Consider the following 22,767-nt stretch of genomic DNA (forward strand, 5'->3'; position numbering starts at 1 on the left):
GAAGGCCTGGTCCAGATGTATGAACTACAGTACATTACATGTTTACTTGTTTAACTTCTACTGCTGCAGACAGCGCGCCCTATCTTGAAAGCGATTTGTGATGTGGACAAAGTGCGTGGCCACGTGGGCCCCATCTTCAAAGCAATCTGCGATGTGGACAACGTGCGCCGAATGCCGGTAGCTTCCTATGCACTGTGCTTGCGACACTTAGTTAGCGTTGAAGCGAGAGGCAGCACGAAGGTCAAATCGCTCGCTGCTACTGTCACATTTCCTCGCTCCAGCGTTTTGACAGCAAGTCTCCGCGGTCATCGAGTGAGATGTGTTCATGTTTACCTGTGTGCGCGTAACGCCATGCTTGTTAATTTAGTTAGCAAGCGAATGTTTCCAGTTTACACGGCCGATAAAACTACTTACATCGCATATCTGTCTACTAATTTGATATCACAATGGATGCTTCGCCTTTTGCGTGAAATTGCGACTTTTTTTTTTTTTCGCAGGCAGCGCTGAGGGGTCTCTCCTAACTTTTCCTCTATGCCAGAGTCAGAGCAATGCTCGTAAGAGGCGCTGCCGCGTGATTTGGAACGCTGTTGAGAGCATTGTCGGAGTGCGGTATGTTCAAATTAACCGTCGCAAATGCTTGCGTGTTCGAATTACCGGGCATTTTCGCCCAATGGAATACACATAACTTTTACGGGATCACAACGTCAGTTCGAATAAACAGGAAGTTTGAATTAACCATGATTCGACTAATACTTCACATCTTGTAGGGTTATGTAAATGACTGTAATAAAAAGAATAGATGTAAAATGCAAGAGAGAAAACATGCACATCACTTTCAAGCGTCATAGGAGCAAACTTGTTGACGATTATGATGAAATGGATTCCCCTTCAGGCACTATGTGCACAATTGTGCACTGCAAAGTAAGTGTATCAAAATTAAAATACTTAAAATACTAAGTTGCAAACATTTTGAAGCACTTCTGATTGGACCATGTGCTACAAGTTTGAATAATAAGTGCAATAAGAGTATAACGCGATAGCGTTATGGGGACCCGTTCGCATCTCAACGCGCGGCTGTAGGTCTGGTAGAAATGCTGGAAAAGGGGTTTGTGTTCGAGTTTCCTCGTGGTAGAATTAGGTTTTCTCCTACATTCAAATTACAATCCTGACGCTGATTGGTGAACAATCCGACGGCGAATCCGACGCCGAATGGTAAAGTCGTACTTTACTATTTTCCTGATGGATTTCACTATGAGAAATTCAATTTTTGTTCACCAAAACCTTGCACAATGTGGAGGGCCTGCGCAGTCGGGGTTGGGATGATTTTCTCGCCACCTGCATCACACGCCAGTTGCCAAAGCCGGATTTTCTGCGACACGGGGCCTTAACGCTGTCGCGTTAAAATGTTTTAGTAAAAAAGAGTTGGACATAACTGGGAATGAGCCACGCCTCGGATCCCATCATCCCTTTGACGGGTGCTAATAAATGTTATTTCTCTCTCTCTCTCTGGAAGGTAGACAGCTGAACGCTTGCCCTCGCAGTGTCAATTTGTCCCCTTATATAGCAGGTTCACTTTCAATGTTTTCACAATGTTTTACATCAGGCATATATTTCAAGTGTCTGGATAGGTGGCTTCCAAGTATGCTAGCATGAATTAATTGAGATTCTCATATCTGACGTTCCTATAAAGAGTTATCACATGGAGTCCACATTCTGTAAACATAAGAAAACTCACTAAAGAAGTGAAAGTTTCCCAATTCGTTCTAAAGCAGTACAGTTTTCATGTTTGTAAAGGTATGAGAAATGTTATGAAACTAAATTTTCAATGGACAGAATTAATTGGTGTCTGATGGAGTTATAATGAAGCAGCCTTACTAATATTAAGCAAGTACAGACAATAGGAGACACAGATATATAACTGCTGCTGAGCAGAACCTAAAGCTTTGTTTTAAAGCAAAAGCAATTGAGATGAATGTTTATATGCTGAATAATGACGGAAATCCCTATAAATCTACATTTGCTGCCTGCACCACACATTGAATAGTACGTGAACAAACCTACTTTATGCTAGAAACGGCGCAAGAAAATTTGCTGGAAAACGGAGGAGAGGATAGGTAGCAGTGCTACTGTCCGTTTTCTTTTTTTTTTTTTTTTTAGCAAATATACGACGCTGTTTTTAGCATGAGGATAGAAGATGAACCAATGAGCACACATCAAACTGTTACAACAAAACATTCTCATGTTTCACTGTTTATAGTGAGAAATGGCTCTTGTGTGAAAGCTGAAATAGAAATGCGTGCACTCACCACATGCATTTCTTTTGGTTTTTATTTTTTATGAAGCTTTGCAATAGCAAACTCACTTTTGCTGCAAGAACCTGTTCAGCTTTCTGAAGTTCCTGGATTTGATTTTCCAGAGCTGTTTTCTCCTCGGTCATCGCCTGATTTAACTCCTCGGCTTCCTGCATAAACACACAACTTCAGATTTTTCCACAAGTATACTCATTGGAAAGCTAAAAAAAATTTATGCTGAATAAAGACAAGCAGAATGTAGAAAAGATTCAAACTGTGAAAGATGCACAACACAGCTCTTAAACAAGAAATTAATTACTTGTCAATACACTTTAGTGTACCTACTATATTTTAAGAATGTCCTTTGAAGTGTTTTTCTGAAGTACAATTGGAAGTACTTTTGCGAACTGTAAACTCCACCTTAACTATAATGCCTTCTTGACTCTGCGGGAAATAACACAAATAATAATAAACAACACAGGCTAGCAGATTCGAATTAGACACTGCACAGCACTTACATCAACAGGTATTACAAGTTCTTACACTACAGACATTCCACGGCCGTGTCCCGCTAGCAGGTTTGTTTTTGGTTATCTACTCATTTAATTTAATCAAATTTATACCCTCTAGCCAATTCTGACAACTCCACGAACAGGTGAGTTAATATGCCGAGGAAGACAGCAGGGCAAGGAGGCTTCCAGAAATGGCAGGGTGCAAGGCTGTTACAAAAACCAGCAGCTCACTACAGTTGATGACATGCGCAGAAAAATGGTGTGTTTTTGAGTTCCCTTGACGTGTGTGCACAGCATTCGAAAAATGACTAACCTTGAGCTGGGTCTGCAGCTGCACTATTTCCTTTTGGTGCTTATCAGTACGGGTTGCCAGGGCCCCAATCTCTTTCTGAGCTGCTTCGTAGACTTCTCGCAGTCGAGCACACTCGTCCTCACTATTGGAGGCTGTGTACTGCAAAGCAGAAGTGGATGCTTTTTCATGTGCTTGGTTACAAGAAAGGGAACATTTAAGAGAACGAAAACACAATGGCACCTATGGCTATCTGAGATTGCTATTTGGGCCTGTTGGTGTACTATTGGTACAGATAGCATAGCGCATTACGGACAAGGACACAAGGAAGGAGCATATGATACAGACACAGCACTGCATGTGTATTGTAAGTTTCTTTCTTGTGTCCTTGTTGTAACGCACTACGCTATCTCAGAAGTAGAGTAGGCTCCTTTCAAGGCAATAGGACACCTGTCTAAACAATTTTTCTGGTAATCTCAACAGAGCTGAAACAGTTATTGTCTTGTTTCCCATAGATTCAGTGGACTTCTGAAGAGACAAACCTCTAATGATGAACATACTTAAAAACCCTTTTGAAATTATCTGAAAGGAGTCTACTGTATAAGGAGATACAAAGATGTGTTGCATAACCCCATCATGAAAGCAGCTGTCACTGAAGCACAGACAGCAACCTTTACCTATGGCCGACAACAGACTATCCTACTCAAATACACACTGAACATAATACAGTGTAGACCGCTTATAACGTAAGTCGCCGGAGTCGCGAATATCCGCACTATAACCAAAACAATTATTTTATTGCGATAATGGACAATCCAGGCGCATTTCTGCCGTCGCTGTCACCGTGCTCTAGGTTCCGTATTCGATTACTAAATAAATTAACAAGCACGGTGTCACACGCACACAAGCAAACATGAACACATCTCGCTCGTTGACCACGGAAATGAACTGTCAAAACGCTCGAGTGACGAAGCGCAGCAAGCGAAGTGACATTCGTGCTATCACGCCTCTCACTTCAACGCCTATAAGCGCGAAAACACGGCGCGCAGCGGACTTTCCTGTCGCAGATTGCTTTCAAGATAGGGCCAAGGCAATCGTATCGCCGAAGTGGATCGTCGATCGCAGACTACACCCTGCTTCGGTCCACTGAAACCGTTCCGCATTGCTTTGCTGGCGAAAATCCTCTCCTTCTGTTTGCGCCAGTCCCGAACGTAAGTTTTGGATTCTCTGAACGCCCGTGATGTGGCCCGATTTCCGTCCGTGTCCGCACACATGGTCACTTTCCTTTTAAATGCGGCATCTTGATGAACTCGGTACTTCATGCTGATAGAGCCGACGCAGAGAACGTGAAGACAGACGGTAGACTATTGCCTAAGCATGTGTACTGCAGCACATGGAGGAAGCTACAGCAGCTAGGCTCGAGAGTAGCTAGGCTCGACGCGCGTGCAAGGCAGCCATTTCGAAATGCCGACAGCTATATGGTCACGCAGATTTAGGGTCGTACTCGATTCTAACGCGTACGCAATTTTTGGACCTATTTTATCAGAAAAGAAGTGCGCATTAGATTAAATAAATATGGCATTTGTGGCTTGAGGGGAGCGTTTGCCGTCTAGGTTGACTGCCGAACTTTCAGGCAAGCACTGTAAGCGGTATTTCGTGTCCCGCAACAACACTATAAGCGATATGTGTATACATTGAGTGCTATGGGAAAATTAATGCAAGTCTGAAAAGACCGTATTATATCCAGTCCTGCATTATAAGCGGTTACGTTATAAGTGGTCTATACTGTAGTAATGCTCTCAGTACGCAGCTGCTCCACTGATTCACTGAAAACTGCTGCAAAGAAAATGGTCAAAGTTAGTGAGCGATAGCTCAACTTTATTCTGTGCAGTGACTTCCAAACACCAGGAAGGCTTTTCAATTTTTCATTTTAAATCTGCCCTTTACATCAACAAAAAGGTCTCCATCTGCCAGAGTAAGCACAAGAAATTTACTTAACCACATTTTAAACATTTCACTGAACTTAACAAGCTGTGTAATGTTAAACTTACCACTAAAAACAAATATTGTTTAAGAATTCCTTAGCTTTACTATAAGAAAATGGTCAAGCTGCAAATGCCACAGAAAGTAGGCACAGGCTGCAAAGTAGTAGCGTACCTCCAGCTCCTGTACACGTCGAAGGGCTTCCAGCTTTTCCTGCAATGCTTTCTTCAAGGACTCCTGCAAGAAAGCGTTTCGGTTATGCTTGAGCTTTCTGGGTTGCAGTCTATGAACAAAAAGAAACAAAGAAAGAACTCCCCTCCCCCTTTGTGATTGATGAAAGAGGGCTTACCTTTGCAGTGTCTTCGTACCTCTCCCGCTCCTTCTGTAGCCGAGCTATTTCTTCTCTCAACTTGTCATCAGTGGTTGACTGAAAAAGGCAAGAAAAGGAGGGCATTAGGAACTGAGAAACAACACGCATTCCAAATAAACTGCTCCTAACTGTACATTATAATGTTTCAGTCAAGAAGCACACACAGTTAGGATGACAATGATTTATAGATGCTGAAAGTCATGTGTGGTCCCTATTAGCACCCTCTGCAAGACATTTCACCACTTATACCTTACACTAAAGTAAACAAAATGTTGCAGTTTCACCCAAATGGTGAAGCATTGATAGCGATAGCAAAGTATTAGACAACTACACGAAGCAACGTTCATAATTTTATTGGGCATATAAATTGCAGTAAACATTCGCCTACCTAATTCAGTTAACAAACATGGCGTCACACCTACACGGGCAAACAAGCAGATTCTGACTCGTGACCACGAACACTTCGCTGCCAAAATGCTGGCGTGATGAAGAGTGGCAGCAGTGGCAAGTGAATTGCCCTCCATGCTGCCTCTTGCTTTAATGCCTAGGCATGCGAGAGCACAGCACACATGAAGCCATTAGCCCTGCAGGCGCTTAAGCCTTTGTACCCACCGCAGATTATCTCCAAGATAGGGCAGTGCTCCACCACTGCCATTGGCAGCCGGACAAGAGTGAGACGTGCACTATTGTGCCCCCTTCCTCCTCCTCTTAGCATTCACTCATCTCCCTGCTTCCCCCCTTGCATGCATAATTAGCCCCACCACTCTACCTGTGCACACAAGAAAATGCCGCTGCATTAAGCCATGATCCTTCTCGATTCACCTTCGCATGCTTTCCCTCCCACCTACAGCATTCGACGCAGATCTGCGATCTTATCATATTCAAACTTTATACGGAACATCACAGCGACGCCAATGATAGAAATTGACCTGGGGTGTCCATATATATGCTATCGCAATAGAACAGTTTACAGCAGATTGAATGTAGTGTTAAGCAATATTCAAAGACATGCTTACCTGGCTAGCAATTACCACCTTCAAGTTTGTAAACAATGCATCCAACCATTACACTTAAGCTTTCGACTATACAGAGTGCAAAACTCTCACAACAAATATACAAACTAAGGTAAAAATCCTTCCAACTTTGCTACCGAACTGCTAATATGGAGCAGCTGTGCTTGAGCTATGCCCCATAGCACAGTAAAAGTGTGAATGTCTCACCTTAGCACATGTTTGCAGCTGTGCTTCAAGCGTTTCAATCCTGTTGAGCAGGCGATCTTCTTCGATCATGGCCTGCAACATTGAAGAGAAACTTCTGTCTCACAGTAAACTTGTATGCAAAGCTACTCATTCAAATATGCAGTTCAATGAAGGACTCATAAGCAAATGAGATAAGCTGTGACTTGTAACAATGAGTTAAAAGCCTATACTCTATCCATCTTTTTTTTTTTTTTATCTTCACCCTTCACTGTGTTGCTTTTACAGGGAAGCTGTTGTATTATGACTAGATGCGATAGAGAATTCCCACTAAGAAACATCTACTCAAAATGTCAATAAAAATTAATTGAGGGATCCACTAGAGCAAGCTAGAAAAAAGAAATTTGGGCGAGATCTTGAGCACATTCAGGGTGATGCGTAGGCAAAGTTAAAGTGTGTGAAATAATTAGGGTCACTGTGGGAAATTACAAAATTTCTGCTAATCGCTTTTCTGTAGCTCTGTGGAGTACTCGAGAGTCCGTCAGTCAGAACTATCAGATTCATGAAGATGAAACCTGGTAGGAATAAAATGTTCTTTGAGAGAAACATGCTCAAGGAATTTAGAAGTTGTAAAAGCCTTGGCAATGCCACAGGACGTGATCAAATTTACGTATATTCGGTTTTAGAGTTACTATTACAGGTTCCAAGATGTAATTTAAGTAGGAGTAAAATGTGCATTTGGAGGAACATGCTGTGTGGGTGTATTGTGTGTGCCAAGGAAAACTTTCAAAAGTGCTGTCAGATCCTTTGGAACACTTCTGTGAGCAGTGAATTAAACTTTATAATTGTTGCTATAAGCAAATGGCTCAACGTTGCTGTTTAAAACTTTGTGTACCATGGGAAGAACCATTACATTTAGAATCAACAATTGAAATTATCTTTAATGCTAAGATGTGTAACCCGTTCGCTTCCACCCATTCGGCGCTATGGTTCGCCTGGTGCTCCATGTTGTAAGAAAATTCGCTCTAAAATCTGCTACAGACATTGCATTTACAAAATGTCCAATTTATTTTGTTCCCAAAAGGCTTCCACGTCAGATGCGGTAAAAAACTAGAAAGTGAGCACAATAAAAGCTTAAAACAAGCAAGAACACTGAGTGCACTTTTTCTTTTTTTTGCAATCAGAACGTCTCTTGGGATATTGAACTTGGCCCTCGAAAACTAAGCACAGCATCGAATGGTTCTACTTTACAGCTTGCGGTGGTATGTGCTGAAAAAAGTGAGCGCACTCAGAAGCCTGCACGCTTTTTTTCTGAGCCTGGTACTCTGGTTGCAACGGCTATAACAACAGAACAGAGAGTCTGACGAGCAAGAATCTTTCCATTGTTTTACAAACAGCTCCTGCTGAATGTGTAGACAAATATGTCCATCTAGTGTGCGAAACCCTAACAACTAGAAAATAGCCCGCAATGTGCTATCTAAGCCAGAAACAGCCATTCTTTGAGCGGCCAGCAAATCGCAGGCTGTGGAAGCGAATGGATTAATTTCTTCTGATGTGAACCTTCATAAACCCAGTTATCAGAGTAAATTGAAGACAATCAAGTTCTTACACAGACGTATGTGCACATGTACCGTGGAGAAAAACACTATCTCCCCACCTTCCAATTGTTCTCGCTGGCTTCTTGGGTGCTGTTGACAACTCGCTGAAGTGTGGCCATTTTGTTCTGGATAACTTGCTCCCTGTGCAATGCCTCCTAACAATTGAATAAACAAGAACCACAAAGATGAAATAAGCACGTCAACAGAATATCATCAAGGACCACATCTTTAAGCAATCAGTTCACATTATGTCTTTCTTATTCGCTTTGCCAAAGAGTTGATTACAGCAATAATGATTGCTCAGCTTTGTTTGAGCCAATCACAGAAGGATCGTTGGAGAATACAGCCACAGAAGAACAAACGGGCTTGCAGACAAGAAAGAAGAAAGCATCTATGCTACATTCATTCATTGCTTTGCTTGACAATAAGGAATGCGGGATGCTAAGATGAAAAATTAGGGGCAGCTTCACACTAGTGGGGTGAAGACTGGGCAAACAGCAAAGCTGGCGACGCCACCTAGCTTTATCTCGGTTCGGCCAAGTTTTTGCAAGGTTATGCTTCGAGACTCGGCCACATTTTGCACAAGATCATCCCGGAATCATCGACAGCCCAAGGAGCAATCATTAAAGTATCTGGAGGCTTCTGGACGCTCAAACGCTTTTGCTCGGTTTCGTGGGCTCGTAACTCCGGATCATCTGCGAATCAGCGACATTTCGCCGCCGCTTCGGTGGCGCGATACTCGGGATCGGACCAAGGTCGTCTCACTCGCTCTCAAGTAGCGGCGCGGCGGCTTTCGCGCTGCACTTCTTCGGGAGTGACGCTCTTCTTCGGCCACCCCATCTTCGCGGCCATGTGCTTGGCGCAGAGACGGCGGGGCTTTGGTGTCGCCGCGGCGGCGGCGCGGAGCTATACGCCCCGCGGGTCGGTGCAGTGATGTCACAGCTTAGCTCCGTGTCTGCACAGCCGCGGCAACCACTCCGCACGGCGCGGTGACGGCATGGCTCGACAAAGCTAAGGTGAAGCGATGCGACGCGTGCGATGACGTCAAGGCTCCCCCGCAGCTGTGGCGAGGCTCGGCGCAGTCGCTGCAGCTCGGGCGAAGCGTTGCTAGGCGACGCATGGTGACCATCGTCAGGCGGAGGTTTTGCGGTGTGCACTCGATGGACCATCCTCAAGCTTAAACAGCTTCGCGAGTTCATAGGGGTATGTGCCATTGCACTTGGGCCCTTTCTGCACTACCTCCAGGATCGGCCCACAGTTTTTGTTCGCACTATGCGGCCTAACCATGAGCTTAAACAGCTCCGCTCAAAGAGGACATAAAGAGGTCCAGTGCTGTAAAGCTTCTGAAAGAACCGTTTGGGACCGTGGTGAACATGGCTCTCGCAGGCATAGAGTTTTTCACGATATTGCCTAAATAAAAATCTGGTGCCACCGTCTATGCGAATTTTTCAATGGGTGTTGTGCCTCCTTGGGAATACCAGGATATGGGTGCCCGTGGCTTTGCAACAAATGTGGCTGGGTCTAAAACATGGCCACTTCTGCAAAGATACAGCTTTCTCAAAATAAAGCATATGCAAAATGTTTTCGTTCAAAGGTATTACGTCCTTCAATAAAGTTTACACACCTACAGTGCATAAGCAAGTGCTGACAAACAAGAACAGACGACAAACTGTCACAGAGCAAGCACAAACCTAGTCGTCTGTTCTACAACTTTAGCAGCTCGCTGGCAGTTTCATATAATTGTAAATCCAAACACGAGTCCTCATGCGTGAATAAAAGATGTTTTAGTGAAATATTAAAGAATAAAAACAGCTCTTTAAGTGCTGTTTTAGTATAAAGTGAACCGTTGTGACAGACTGAACGGTGCTAGCCAGGCATGCCTTTAAGGTGTCCTGGCTCTGCGAGAACAATGCCGATCTGAAGCCACCACAACCAGCATTCCCATGCATGCAACAGCGGCACAGCGCCAGTCTTTTCTCTCGTTAATATAGTGAGAAACTATGTTCGCAAGGCCGCCAAATGTAATGCTTAATAAATTTTACCTTGGTCAGTGCTGCACATTTATTTACTACGATACCACATTTTCTAGAACACACTTTGAAATTTTGTACATAGCAATTTCCTTTTCAAGATGTTCTGTCATTTACTTAATTGCTGACATTACTTATTTACATAAAACCTTCTTTTTATATGCGCTGAGACTTGCTTTAAATACAAACTCGTAAATCTTTAAACCTTTCATATATATTCAAATGCAATCAGCCAGTTGGCCAGCAGCCACAGTTTAGGAACAAATTATTTTACGCCAACAAATACCAGGGCCACGCTATTACTGGTCATCATGCAGCAGTCTGCATGCCAGTATCAACTTGTTGGATGCAAGAAAAGCCACAAGCAAAAAGTGCTTACTACATTTCCCCACCTTAGTGTTCCTTCTTGAAAAAACATGAGGAGGTGAAATTGGGCCTTAAAATTAGGGGTGTACGATTAGTGATTTTTGAGACTGAATCATATACGAATCGAATAGTGCCATAAGCGAACTGAATTGAATACTTTTCGAATAATGAACAGCCATTACCGCAATTATTATAAAACAATGTTCACATCCCATTATTCTTAAAGTTAGCAAGTTTCTGCTATTACATAGTACGATATGAAGCATTGTTTACTAAAAGCACAGATGGAGCATTAGGAGAAACCAAGTAGTTTCTTCACATGCACAGGGCTCTTCAGAGAGTGTGAATAATCGCTGTTCAACCTGTAAAGTATGACTACCTAAGTGACATAGCCTGCTCCACTGCACAAGTTCTTATGTTTTATGTCTGCAGTATGTTTGCGGGGGTGAAAATTTACCATACTTTTGCTCGAATTCTTCATTTATTTTGGTGCAGTTGACATTTTGAAATGTTCGAAGAGTATTTGAAAAATATTCGCATGTATGAATGGCGACTATTCGAATCGAAGACCGAACGAATAGGACACTATTCGATTCTTTATTCGAAAGTTTCGAATAATTGCACACCTCTCCTTAAAATACAATAAAGTTATGGACATTCCTTACTTTCGTATCACAATGAAAAGTAGAATGTGCACTTGTATAAACTGTCGAGACTATGAAAAGTTGTAACCTAATTTAGGTGTATCTAAATTTTCCAATTAACAATTTTCAGATGGCACCTTAACAAATGAAGCAGGCCCCTGGTTGTTAGTGGACATGACGCCTATCCCAGAACATCGCTTCCAAGAATTTCAGCCAGTTGCAGGCATTGCCCAGTCTCGGAGGTCACGCACAGATGCCACACTGGTTCTCAAGGTCCTGTGTTCTATGCTCCAGCAAGTGGTAATGGCGCCATTTACTCGAGTTCTGGTATCAGAAACTTCTATTTTTGCTAGCTTTTCATGACGAATCCACTTGCATTTAAAAAGTTAAATATTGCACAGTGGCTGCTCTACCTGAAACTAGGCTTCTCTTATGTGGTCCAAACTTTTGTTGCAGTTGGCCTTTAAGCAATGGACACAAAAGATGCGGTACTACTTTTAAGTCTTGAAAGTAGAGCGTTGCTTGAGTTCTATGTCAGACTAACTATCGCAAAAGTCTGTTCTTCTACATTAACAAACATACCTGGATGCACTGAGACAGCTGATAGAGTTCCTGAGTAGTGATTGAAGTCCCAGCTCCAGCAGGAATAAGTGCCGTGGAAGGGCTGGCAAGAAAAGAAAAGCCCAGCACATATTACGATTACTATCTCCAAGGCATTCAGTTGGAGAGACAGATGAACCAGATGGACAAACATTCCGACAAGACTGCAGCTTCTCTCACTGACATGGTGAGCTTTCATAACAGTTCACTTTGAAGATGTAAAGCTATGAAAGCAGTATGGAAAACTGCAATCTGCTGTCACGCCATCACAGCTAGGGCGCAACACAAACTAAATGGTAACCAATGTGGGCAATGACATTGTGTATTAGAGTAGGTAGATATTAGCAAGAGAAAGCTGATTAGGAGAAGGGTGGACAGGTGCCATGGCTTGAATTGCATACATCTAGCTAGGTACTCTGCACTGGGAGAACAGGAAGGAGGGAGAGAAAGAGCAACATGTTTAGCAATGCTGAGGACAGAAGGAAGAGGCGAAGCAGATGACAAGCGAGTCTCACCAAAACCCTCAGTCCGAACCAGGTCTCTTTAAAAGATCAGCATTCTGAAGGTATTTTACAGAACCTGCTTGGAAATGCAGATTGAAAGGCTTTTCTTGAAATGTTGCTTCTTATTTTTGAGATTGAAACAAATCTTCAGTTTCAGAGGATACCAAGTAACGGGCACTACATAAAAAAAAAAAAAAAAAAAAGATGTACTATGTACGTGAAGACTGTGCCTGTACCTTGCTTTGGCTTCTTTCCCGTCGGGCAGGAAAAGCCGCAGTGTGGCCACAATGCACCCATGAGTCACTGGGGCAAAAAAAGAGAGCAGAAGACACTTAGCTGAAAGCATTGTGTTTACAAGCAAAAAAAAGCAGAATTAAGTAAATGCATGCTGCAATGTTGCAGAACATTCATTCCGAGCACCCGAAATGAATACACAGGAGCAAAGAAATCAAATACAAGCTTAGTGCAATGAATACAAGCCAATACCAGCTTGGACAACTTTCCACCTCCTTAAGCATCATTTTTAGTACAATGGAATCTAACAAAGGTAACACCAATTTACCAAGCTTCCTGTCAGGTTGAACAAAATACATAGGACTGTGGCAACTAAGTCATATTTGTGCTTCTTAGCATGAGCCATCGCTTTTTCATGCAGCCTTCCATGCAGTAGTGGCACGTAGTGAAAGGGCCTATATGTACTATCAGTACCAAATAATCCTCGTTCAAATGACCACCGTTTCGCTAATCTGCACACAGTGTCATTCGAGATCCCTTCAATGCATGCACCAATAAGCCATTTGAGATGTCAAGTTGTGTGTAAAAGTAATGAACCACACAGTAACATCCATTGCAACACAAGTAGAACTGATGCAAGTTGTATCTCATGTAAAACATAATGTATGTGTTACTGAAACAAACATATTAAGCTTCACAAGTCTTGTTACATGTAACCATCAGACATTAATACGTGCAAGATGATGTTCAAATATTAAAATATAGAACGTTTTTTCTTCTTCAGAAACTTCTTTCAAAAGAAACCTCACCTTTCCTAGAGTTCTCCACTACATCGACACCGAACTGTACAATGTCACCGGAGCATACTTCTTGGGCTGGCGACTCCTCAGATCCTTTGCTTAGGCGCTGGTTGTTGACAAAGGTACCATTGCTGCTCTTGGTGTCTTGCAGATAGAACTGAAAACATCACAAATAAAGTAGCATTTATTCTAGAGAGATTACAAAGGCCAGAACAACAACAAAAAAGAGCTATACAGGAATAGCTGTATTTCCTGGAGGCTCCGTGTCTCACATCAAATGAAATTAAATCACTTTATTTTCCTCATAGGAGGAGGAAGTTGCTAAAGCAAAGCCTCTGATCTTTGCAACTTTTCAAGATGGTTGACCAAATAGCATATGGCAGAAATGGACAACACAAGATGAGATACGGATTCATGAAACTTTTTCAGATACAGAATCTTTCAGGCAGTACAAATGCACTCTAAAAGACAAAAGATCATAGTTCTAAACTGCAAATGCTATTTAGTGCAGAACCAGAAATACATCAAGGCAACATTTGATTATAGCAAGGAGCCCTGAATCCTTTAATTTCAAAGTTCTTTCGTAAGAAAGTGCGACAAATTTGTTATTTCTTTATTCCAGCAATTTACGGTACATACAGATGCAATTTTTTTTCTCAGATTCATCCAAAATACTATTCAAAGACATCTCCTCTAAAAAGAATAAATAAAATTAAATGAAAAAAGATAAAGTGATCCTTTAGCACACAGTGTAAGGTTAAAGCCTAATTATCACAGCATACCGTAACAAAAGGAATCAAAAGTGTTGAAGAATTTGTTAAAGTGCTGAAACTGCAAATGCACATGCGTACTGAGTGATGAGTGCAATTAATTTCTGGCAAGCCAAGCAGAAGGGCCTGGACAAGTACAGCTTGTCATTGGCAACACTGGTAGAAACCCCTAACCAGGATGAGTACAGCTCAGGCATGGTAGTTAAAGGGTTAAACCATTTTTAGAGAAATTACTAACATCAAACCCATATTTCTCAAAATTATTTAAAAGCAGTACAGGTCTGTAAACATGACAACCAACTTTAAAAGCATGCCTCATGAATAACATCCACCAGCACACTTGGTGGTTGTATTAGGAAATGAACTGGGTCAAAATGCATTGCCATTATCAGTGTGCCAGTTTCTGTTAAAGCTAGTGGTGCGACATATCAGGTTTCATTAACTAGGGAAAAATCTCTCAGGTCCTAAATCAATTACCGACTGCAATATGGTCAGAACAAGCACAATTAAAAAGTGTGAGGACATAAATACAAGTGGATATTTAACCTTCATATCTTTCAACACAAATCCTCCCTACCAAGTCATTCATTCCAAGGATAAAATATCAGTGCCACTCAACATAATGAACCGATGCCATGCAAAGTGAGATAACAATGGCCCCTCTGCTCTTTGAAAAGGCCAAGGTAACTGCACTTCGAAGCTTTGTGTCCATATGCAACTGCAGCAATCACTATTGCTTACTTCATTGGCATGATTTTCCATCTCCCTGAAGTAACGTTAACATAGTGGCTGCAAGAAGAATGCATCATTATCCCCTAAACAGAGAGCTGAAGCATAAAAGTGTTACATGATAGCAACACACATGTGCACACCATTGCTGTTTATGATATGAGCACCAATTTTATGACACAGCAATTGATACACGTGAGCCTGAGTTTAAACAAACAAATAAACAAACAAATAAACATCTCCACAGTGATGACCCCTGCCGCTTGCTAGTCTACAGCAGTTCCTGAAGCTAGTAAGCAGATTTGCAACACCATATAACTCAGCAAAATTATCACTAAAGTTAACAAAAGCCAGTATGTACTTTGACTTGGAAAATGTTATTCCTAAGCGGCACAAACTAATTTGCTGAAGCTGTGGGAGTGGTAAATGCTGGCTTCACCACAACAAAACATAGTGGCCTAGCCATCTGCAACCGCAATGACCCTGGCAATACCAATAGTCCTGCTTGCTCCATGTTTTTCTAAACTTCACTGCCTCTTGTGACTATGTTCTTTGTTTCTCATGCAAAAATGCAAAGAAGCTTTTACTGTGAGAAAGCAGAGAAGGCTGCCTGTTGCAACACGCTGTACACATAGGATGGTGATGATGATGTATAGTGCGTAGTGGCACAAGGGCCAGGTATGGCCAAAGAGCGCCAAGAAATGGTACAGAGTGATCAATGGATGAGTAGCGTTGAGTTGACATATCTTGGCCGCTAAAACTGGCCACTGTATAGATGCGTAAAACACGTACTTGCAATAAAACTATGACACTGACTACAGTGAGGTGTGCTATGTATATAAATGACGTAAATTTAAAACACTCAGTTACTGATATTTTCCAAGCAGCACTACTGCCTCATCAGAACCCTTGTGCTCAACGGTCTGAAGGCGTGTGCTACAGATACTAATGCTGCAGCGCAGGCCTCTCGCAGAGGATGGTGCCAGGATATTTCTCCAGGGAGTTGAATATGGCGTTTCTCTGTTTTTGCTGGGTGGGTGTGCAAGAAGGTAGTATAACTTAACATTCAAAACGCTGTCGCACGGGATGAGATGTTTTAGATTTGGATGGTTCCAAATACTACATGGAAAAGTTCAAATCTCCCTCAACGAAAGTGAATGGTGCACTTCGGAAAGCGGATGAACAAATGAACACGGACATTTAACATCCCGAAATCCCTGTAAGCATTAAAGTTGCAAAAAAATTCAAATGTCTGCCATTCACACCTTTTCAAAACAGTAGCAAGCTGAGAAGCTGAGGCACTTACTTTTCCATTTTCATACCAGAGAAGGGCATGGTTTCGCGAGAGCACCTTGCAGTCGAAGATGGCGTTGTTGGGCGCCTGCCGGCACCGAGCCACTGACCGGCCAACCTTGGCAGGCTGGTCAAGGTTGAGCACTCGCTCCGGAAATGGGTGCGAGTTGGGCCGGCAAGTCAGGATGGCTCGCGGAACCCCGGGCTTGGGCGGCGGCACGTCCGCCGGTGAGAACACTAGTGCCTGCTGTGGGGGTGCCCCGCCCCCTACTATAGTGGGCGGAATCACGTCCCCGGGCAGGACACCGGCCTTCATGGTATCGGCCTCATCCGACGCCGTCACCGACCCGTTTTCAGCCGGGGTAGCCGTGGTGGCTGCGATCTCGGTCTCCACCTGTATGGGAGAGCAGATTACTTGGCTTCAGGTTTGTACTAGCAACAGCTGATGTCGTAGGCCCAGCAAGCAACCAAGTCCGTAGGGATCCTGGACTAAGGAGCCCCCCAGGGGTACTGGCATGAATTGAAAGCAAGAAGTCAAAGCTGCTGATGCGATCTTTTATTTTTCACAATAAACATTTTTTTTTTACTCCTGTTCACCGCTGATATTGTCACCATTCTTTCCTGTTATGCAAACTGCTTGCAATACCATTGTTTGAAATGCGCAAGTGTGTACAGTTGAGCCTCGATATAATGAACCTGGGTATAACAAAGTAAATCTAAAATGTTCCTTGCCGATAAAAGCATCTAACATAAACGTGCATAACGAATATCAGATATCACAAAGGTATCTTCTTATAACGAGGTTCACCTTTATCAACAAGTATTTGTTGGGCAAGTTGGTTAGTTATAGTTCATAAATTAAAAGAGTGCAGAAAAAGACGGACAAAACGGAGAAGCAGCACAGATGCCTTGCTGTTTTCCGTCTTGCCTGTGTCTTGTTTATTTTTTTTTTTCAACTCTCATTTAAAAAGGTGTGCATGAATGTAGAATGTAAACAGGTTCTTGATTGAACAAGATTTATGTAAAGTGAATTCCTGAGCACAAAATCCTCTGATCACCTAGTTTTATCAAATGGACATTTGCTATGTAGCCCATGTCAAATTCTTAATATGAGACAGGAACTTCAGCCAGTCTATCAAATGCTCTTAGTCCTGCCTTGCCTTTATTGCAAGAGAAATCAAAATTCCATTAATTAATCAATGCACCATTAGAATACACCATGATCGCAAACTCCTACATAAGCAGGCAAGTCCCACTCTCATAAGCATGACACTAAGATAAATTGAGGTTACAAAGAACAAGCCAGACTACAGTTTAATGCTTTCTATGTCATTTGCAACTTCCAAATGATGTGACAGTGCCTATTGCACACTAGAGCAAGTGCTCACACCCTCCTGAATTAAAAAAATAAGTTGACCGCACATTTGGCTCTGTGGCAGCCATATATTATTTTTAACAATGAAGGATGCAGCTTTACAAAGATATTTCATTGCAAATGCGTCAGCTGAAAGCCCTTATTTTAGACCAACAGTGACTTAGAATGTGCTGCTAGCGTAATGATGTGATTAAGTGGTTGTCTTAGTCGGTACAGTTGCAAGGCAAGGCTACAAGCCATGCATTGATACGTGAGGTACAGAAGTCAAGAATGCATGTTCAGTTTACTGGTCACTCGTTCAATAAGAATTACATTCAAGCAATTATAACCTGCTGCTCCAGCTCCTCCGTAGTAAAGACAGCTTAACTATGAGACATAATGCAACAGACAGCATAAACACAAGACTAAGACTAGAGAAATGTACATGCACTGACCACTGCTCAAGCCTTAGTCACGTATTTGCACTATCTGCTGCATTATGTTGTTATACCAACAAGCCTAGCTAACAACCATAAACTGTGGGACTTTCAGTAATACAAGTAAGAAAAAACTTCAAATTTTGTAACCTGTGCAAACTGAGCATTGTCTATCACACCTGCATACGCTGACTTAACTTTAGTCTGGGCGTAGAGTTTCATCACTATGCACAAAATTTATTAACCTTGGACTTAGTCACAAAAGTCAAGGAATGTGTATACAATGAAGCAGTGAAATGCAGATGGTCAGCAGTGTCACTCACTACACACTAGAAATGCATGGTACGTTGCATTTCAGTAAGAAGTAGCATGTTCATGACAGAATGTGTGTCATGAACATGCTCTGCAGAGAAAACATTCAAGTACTTCTACACACCTCAAACCTGTCCTAGTGAGTCAAAGAAATGCACAAACATGCTGCAGTTGCTTTTGCCAACAAGGTTAAGGAAGGGACTATAATTAAACTACATGCGATCAGAAAAGCATAGGCAAGAATGACCTACAGCAGTACCAGCACCCTCCATAGCATTTATTCTTAAAAACACTGGAAGTTTAGTCGTTTGAACAAAACTTCAATTAATCCTTCTGCGAGTCACCTTCCATGTATTGCTTTTTATTCTCACATCTTGAAGTTTATGTCAAAGTTAACTCTTGTTGTGGTATGCAGGATCATGTTTTCATTTATATTTCTTCCCCCACCTATATTTCCTCGCCCACCCGCCTTACCTTCTCTCCCCTTTAGAAGAACCCTACCTATATATAGTGTGCCGAGGAGAGCATATGTCGCCTTGAAAAAAGAAAAGTCCACTTGTGGAAACGTTGGCTCCTGCTCTTACCTTGTTCTTGTGTTGCTCATTGCCATTCCAATTCAAATGTTTGATGCAAGTGAAACTCTGGTCGTTCATGTTTGATGTCTGTGTGTGTGTTTATACCTCTTCTTTTTCCATCAAAGCCAGTTATTACAAGCTAAGAAAACAGTTTAACAAATACATCAAACCCCATATTTGTGACATCACAAAGGGAATTTCATATCCCAACGGAAGGCAGCATCGAAAAAGGTGCTGCCCTGCAGTCGGTCACTTTCTGGCGACTGCTTGGAGGTAGCGCTGCTTACAGAAATATCAACCCATTATTTAAATTACACGCTTCAATCTCTCACAATGAAAGGTTTGACAAACTCCCAAGAGCAAATCACGAGTGTAGCTAGTGCTCATGGTGTACATATAATGGAGACCCTGTCAGACTTCCAAGGTTGATATCGGGAAAAATAAACCGCCTGCCCCCTTCCTTCATCTAGTTCTTATGGCTTCCTGATAGACGCAATGATGCGACCACAATTTACCTATTACCATGCACCACAAATCTAAGGCTTGGCTTCAGCCATGCATGGGACTGATAAGTAAATGTGCTAGGTGTGTAATGGCTGCACTGCTGCTGGCATGATTACACTTCAGTCATTACACATGTAGTTCCTTCAGTTGATGCAACGACCATTACCACAATGTGCAGAACATGTTGTTTCAAGTGACAACACAGAGTGCTGTGTCGACAACTAAAAACACCTAGCACAGAAAATGAACCACTGTGGCGAATGATTAACATCAAGATAGGAACCAGATGATTGGAAATGGAAAATCGTCAATATGTTCATGCCGGCCTCACCTTGATGTGCATGATACGCCCTGCGCTGAAGCCGTCAATGAAAATGTTTGATTTGAGTCATACGCGTTTCAAGCGCACATCGTCTCCGGAAATTTAATGTCAACGACACTATATAAAGCAAGCTACGTTACCGGGCAACCACCACTAATGTTCGGTCCGCTATACGGAGCCGGGTGTAAAGACAGCTCTGTACATCCGTATTATGGTCTCCAAGCAGTGGTTGGGCGGATACGGGCATCACTGCTTGTCCCAACACAAGTAGTGACGCCAAACGGAGTCAAGCGCACGTCAAGGCTGCAAGCACATACCACACGCCCTTGAAGCAAGACGCTCCGCGAGCGCGAACCACAGAGATCGGTTCCAGTTCGCAATGATGCAAGCTCACCGAATTCACTAAAACACAATACATGCCGAGATGGGAAAATTTACGCACCGGGCTACACACTCGATGGCCGCAGGGAGTGTCAAGCCTTCCGCAAGCCACGGTTCATTGCCCGGTTCGGCTCTATTTGCACATCGAATTTGACAGCGCTCCGCCCAAACAACCAGACTCGGTTCTGCCGTCGTGGCTACTGCGACAGAAACTTCGCGAAGTTCGCAACAGAAAAAAAAATAATAATAATAACGAAATTTTGCACTACGTTTCCGTTTAGACCATCTACCGAAACGAATTCGTGCTGACGCCGCTCACGAGACGGGCCTATCTCGAAGCGAGATCTCTCCAAATTCTCCCCAGTCGCGTTTGGTCGCAGCACTGAAAGACCAGTTAATTTGCTTACCTTGGCGGAATCCTTTCGGTAGACAACCATTAACCCTGCGACACGCACAAAGTCATTTGTAGACCGCACAGCAGCGAGTAAATGAGCACACGCACGGCAAAGCCATGGTCACGGCACGAACGAAAGACATCTTGCGAAAATCCTGTCGCGGAAACTGCAGCGGCTGCACTTCGAAAACCCCAAAGCGAAGGTAGAGTTTAAGCGAAGCACATGAACAGCTCCGTCCGGCTTGTTTCCATTGCAACGAGCCAGCAGAATTCCTTCCGAGCCCTGGCTGCCGATGAGAGCGGCGGTCTTCTTTCGCTTGCTGGAAGATCGTTTCCGAGGGCGAACGTCGGGGTCGGGCACTCACGATCGCGACAGACTAGTAGTAGAAGGGGCCGGGTACGTAGTGTTTCACGCACAGTAGCACATTAGAGTCGGCGAGGCAGGCCTACCTCGTTCACGTAGGGCCCAGCACTTTCTATAAAAAGCAGTCATCTGGGAGAATCGGACGGTAGCGCCCAGCGTAAAACGTCATTTGCCCGGTTCGAGAATAGGCAGCCGCGCAAGAGCAGAAGAAAAACAGGTAGAAAACGTACGAACGGACTTAGCGGCGGGACGGGCGGCCAGCGAACCGCACACACGCATACGCGCACAGGTTTCTCTGAGATCCGATAATCGGGGCTAAAAAGGCGGAGAAGGAAGGAGTAAAAACAAGACCAAAGTCGAAAAACCTCTGCGGAAACCCGATGAGAGCGCTTGCCAAAGGTGCTCGCTTGGGTACTCTCGCCCGCCGGGCGCAAAGCGGGAAGCAACGCTAGCGAAGGGAGCGTCATCTGCTGAATGTCTGGAAAATGTGCGTCCTCCGAGATTGACGCCCCTTTTTTCACATCCTGGAGGCCCTTGGGCGCAGCAAGATTACAGCGGGAAGACATTCGCGCGAAAGCCATCGTTATCGCTGTGGAGGAATGCACCGCCGAAATAATCCGTTTTGAAAGTTAAGTTAGCGAATGATTGGGATAGTTGAAACTGAATGGCCGTGATTGCTCCAACGCGAATTCACAGACCTCCTCAATTCAAGGTATCGCAACGTTACACTGCATATAAATGAGCCTTGCACCTAGCTTCTGTCGGCCACTACGTACGAAGCAGGAGGCATGCACATGGCGAAATTCACGTGTCTACATTCTTTTTACTTGCAGCTTCCTCCACTTTCGCTGCAGCCTTTTCATAGCACGTGCTCGTAGACTTGTTGGCAAGTCCAAGTGACAAGGTATGTTGGTGGTCGTGCAGAATGTTATAGCGTTGGACACCTCTGACAAGTATCAGCTTAACGAAATATCAGTTAAGCGAATACTGCTTGAACGAACAGTTCATGTGCTTTTCCCTTGAACAAACATTTACATCAGCGAACAACTCCTTGACGGGTCCTCAAGTACAATGGAGTTCGTTCAAGTTATACTTTTCCTTCCTTGTCTATCGAATTTTGACGCGCTTCAGGTGTCGCTTCCCTGCACCACATTAAAAAAAATTACAACGTCCATGCTCTTGTGCGAGCATCGATATCCATGCACACGTGTCCTTGTGGTGATGCATTGTAATCAAGTGCACTCCTAGAGCGAACGGCCATAGAATGCAGTAAAGCACATTGCGCTGTATCATATGCGGTGCAGTTATTATGCCATATCGGCAATCTTCTGTTATGCACTCTCGGAGTTTGGACCGTGTGTCGTCCTGCCATGTATAAAAATTTGTGCATCAGCGCTGATACCTGAAGCGCCAAGAATTTATTTCTTGTCGCAAATCTATAGCGTACGTTATGTTTGACTGTCTTACAAAGTAACGACAAACACATGTAAAAACAGTCTGATGTTTGCGTGGAACTTTAGCAACCACAACGCGCGAGCGAAAAAAAAAAAAAAAAGGAATGAAAAGGGGGGGGGGGGGGGAGGGGGCACATAGTTTCAGTCGGATAGATTACACCACAGCACATGCGGCAACGACGGACAAAAAAAGATTAATAAATAAAATGAGCGGATGGCGTGTAGAGGTATTTGACAAGGTAGTTGATTCAGTCTGACGAAACAAGGATTCGCTGGGCGGATAGCTTGCACCTGCGTTCTAAACAAAAGGCTGACCGTCGTTTCAAAAGTGACGTATGTACCGCTGCCCGCTCGCAGACGGGCGTATGTCTGACAGGTCGCGACAAAATAGAAAAAATAAAGCCAATTAAAGAAATGTGCTCGCAAAATAATAAAAATAGACATGTGAATTCTTTGTTGGTG

The 22,767-nt window shown here is 43.3% G+C and overlaps 1 protein-coding gene across 1 annotated transcript in view; it reads right to left on the reverse strand.

Annotated features, from left to right (window-relative positions):
* The window catches only part of LOC119462021 (sarcolemmal membrane-associated protein-like), a 48,900-nt gene extending 27,630 nt beyond the window's left edge, over window positions 1-21,270 (reverse strand). Inside the window, exons 1-11 of the mRNA XM_049672400.1 lie at window positions 20,501-21,270; window positions 16,222-16,602; window positions 13,426-13,573; window positions 12,619-12,685; window positions 11,862-11,943; window positions 8,299-8,394; window positions 6,666-6,737; window positions 5,425-5,502; window positions 5,250-5,312; window positions 3,117-3,254; window positions 2,363-2,461 (exon numbers count right to left, since the gene is read on the reverse strand). Of these exons, the coding sequence (XP_049528357.1) occupies window positions 2,363-2,461; window positions 3,117-3,254; window positions 5,250-5,312; window positions 5,425-5,502; window positions 6,666-6,737; window positions 8,299-8,394; window positions 11,862-11,943; window positions 12,619-12,685; window positions 13,426-13,573; window positions 16,222-16,602; window positions 20,501-20,530 (1,254 nt within the window). The 5' untranslated portion in view covers window positions 20,531-21,270. The remainder of the gene's footprint in view (window positions 1-2,362; window positions 2,462-3,116; window positions 3,255-5,249; window positions 5,313-5,424; window positions 5,503-6,665; window positions 6,738-8,298; window positions 8,395-11,861; window positions 11,944-12,618; window positions 12,686-13,425; window positions 13,574-16,221; window positions 16,603-20,500) is intronic.
* Window positions 21,271-22,767: the final 1,497 nt, after the last annotated feature.

This window comes from Dermacentor silvarum, chromosome 8 (assembly GCF_013339745.2).
Source record: "Dermacentor silvarum isolate Dsil-2018 chromosome 8, BIME_Dsil_1.4, whole genome shotgun sequence".
NCBI lineage: Eukaryota > Metazoa > Arthropoda > Arachnida > Ixodida > Ixodidae > Dermacentor > Dermacentor silvarum.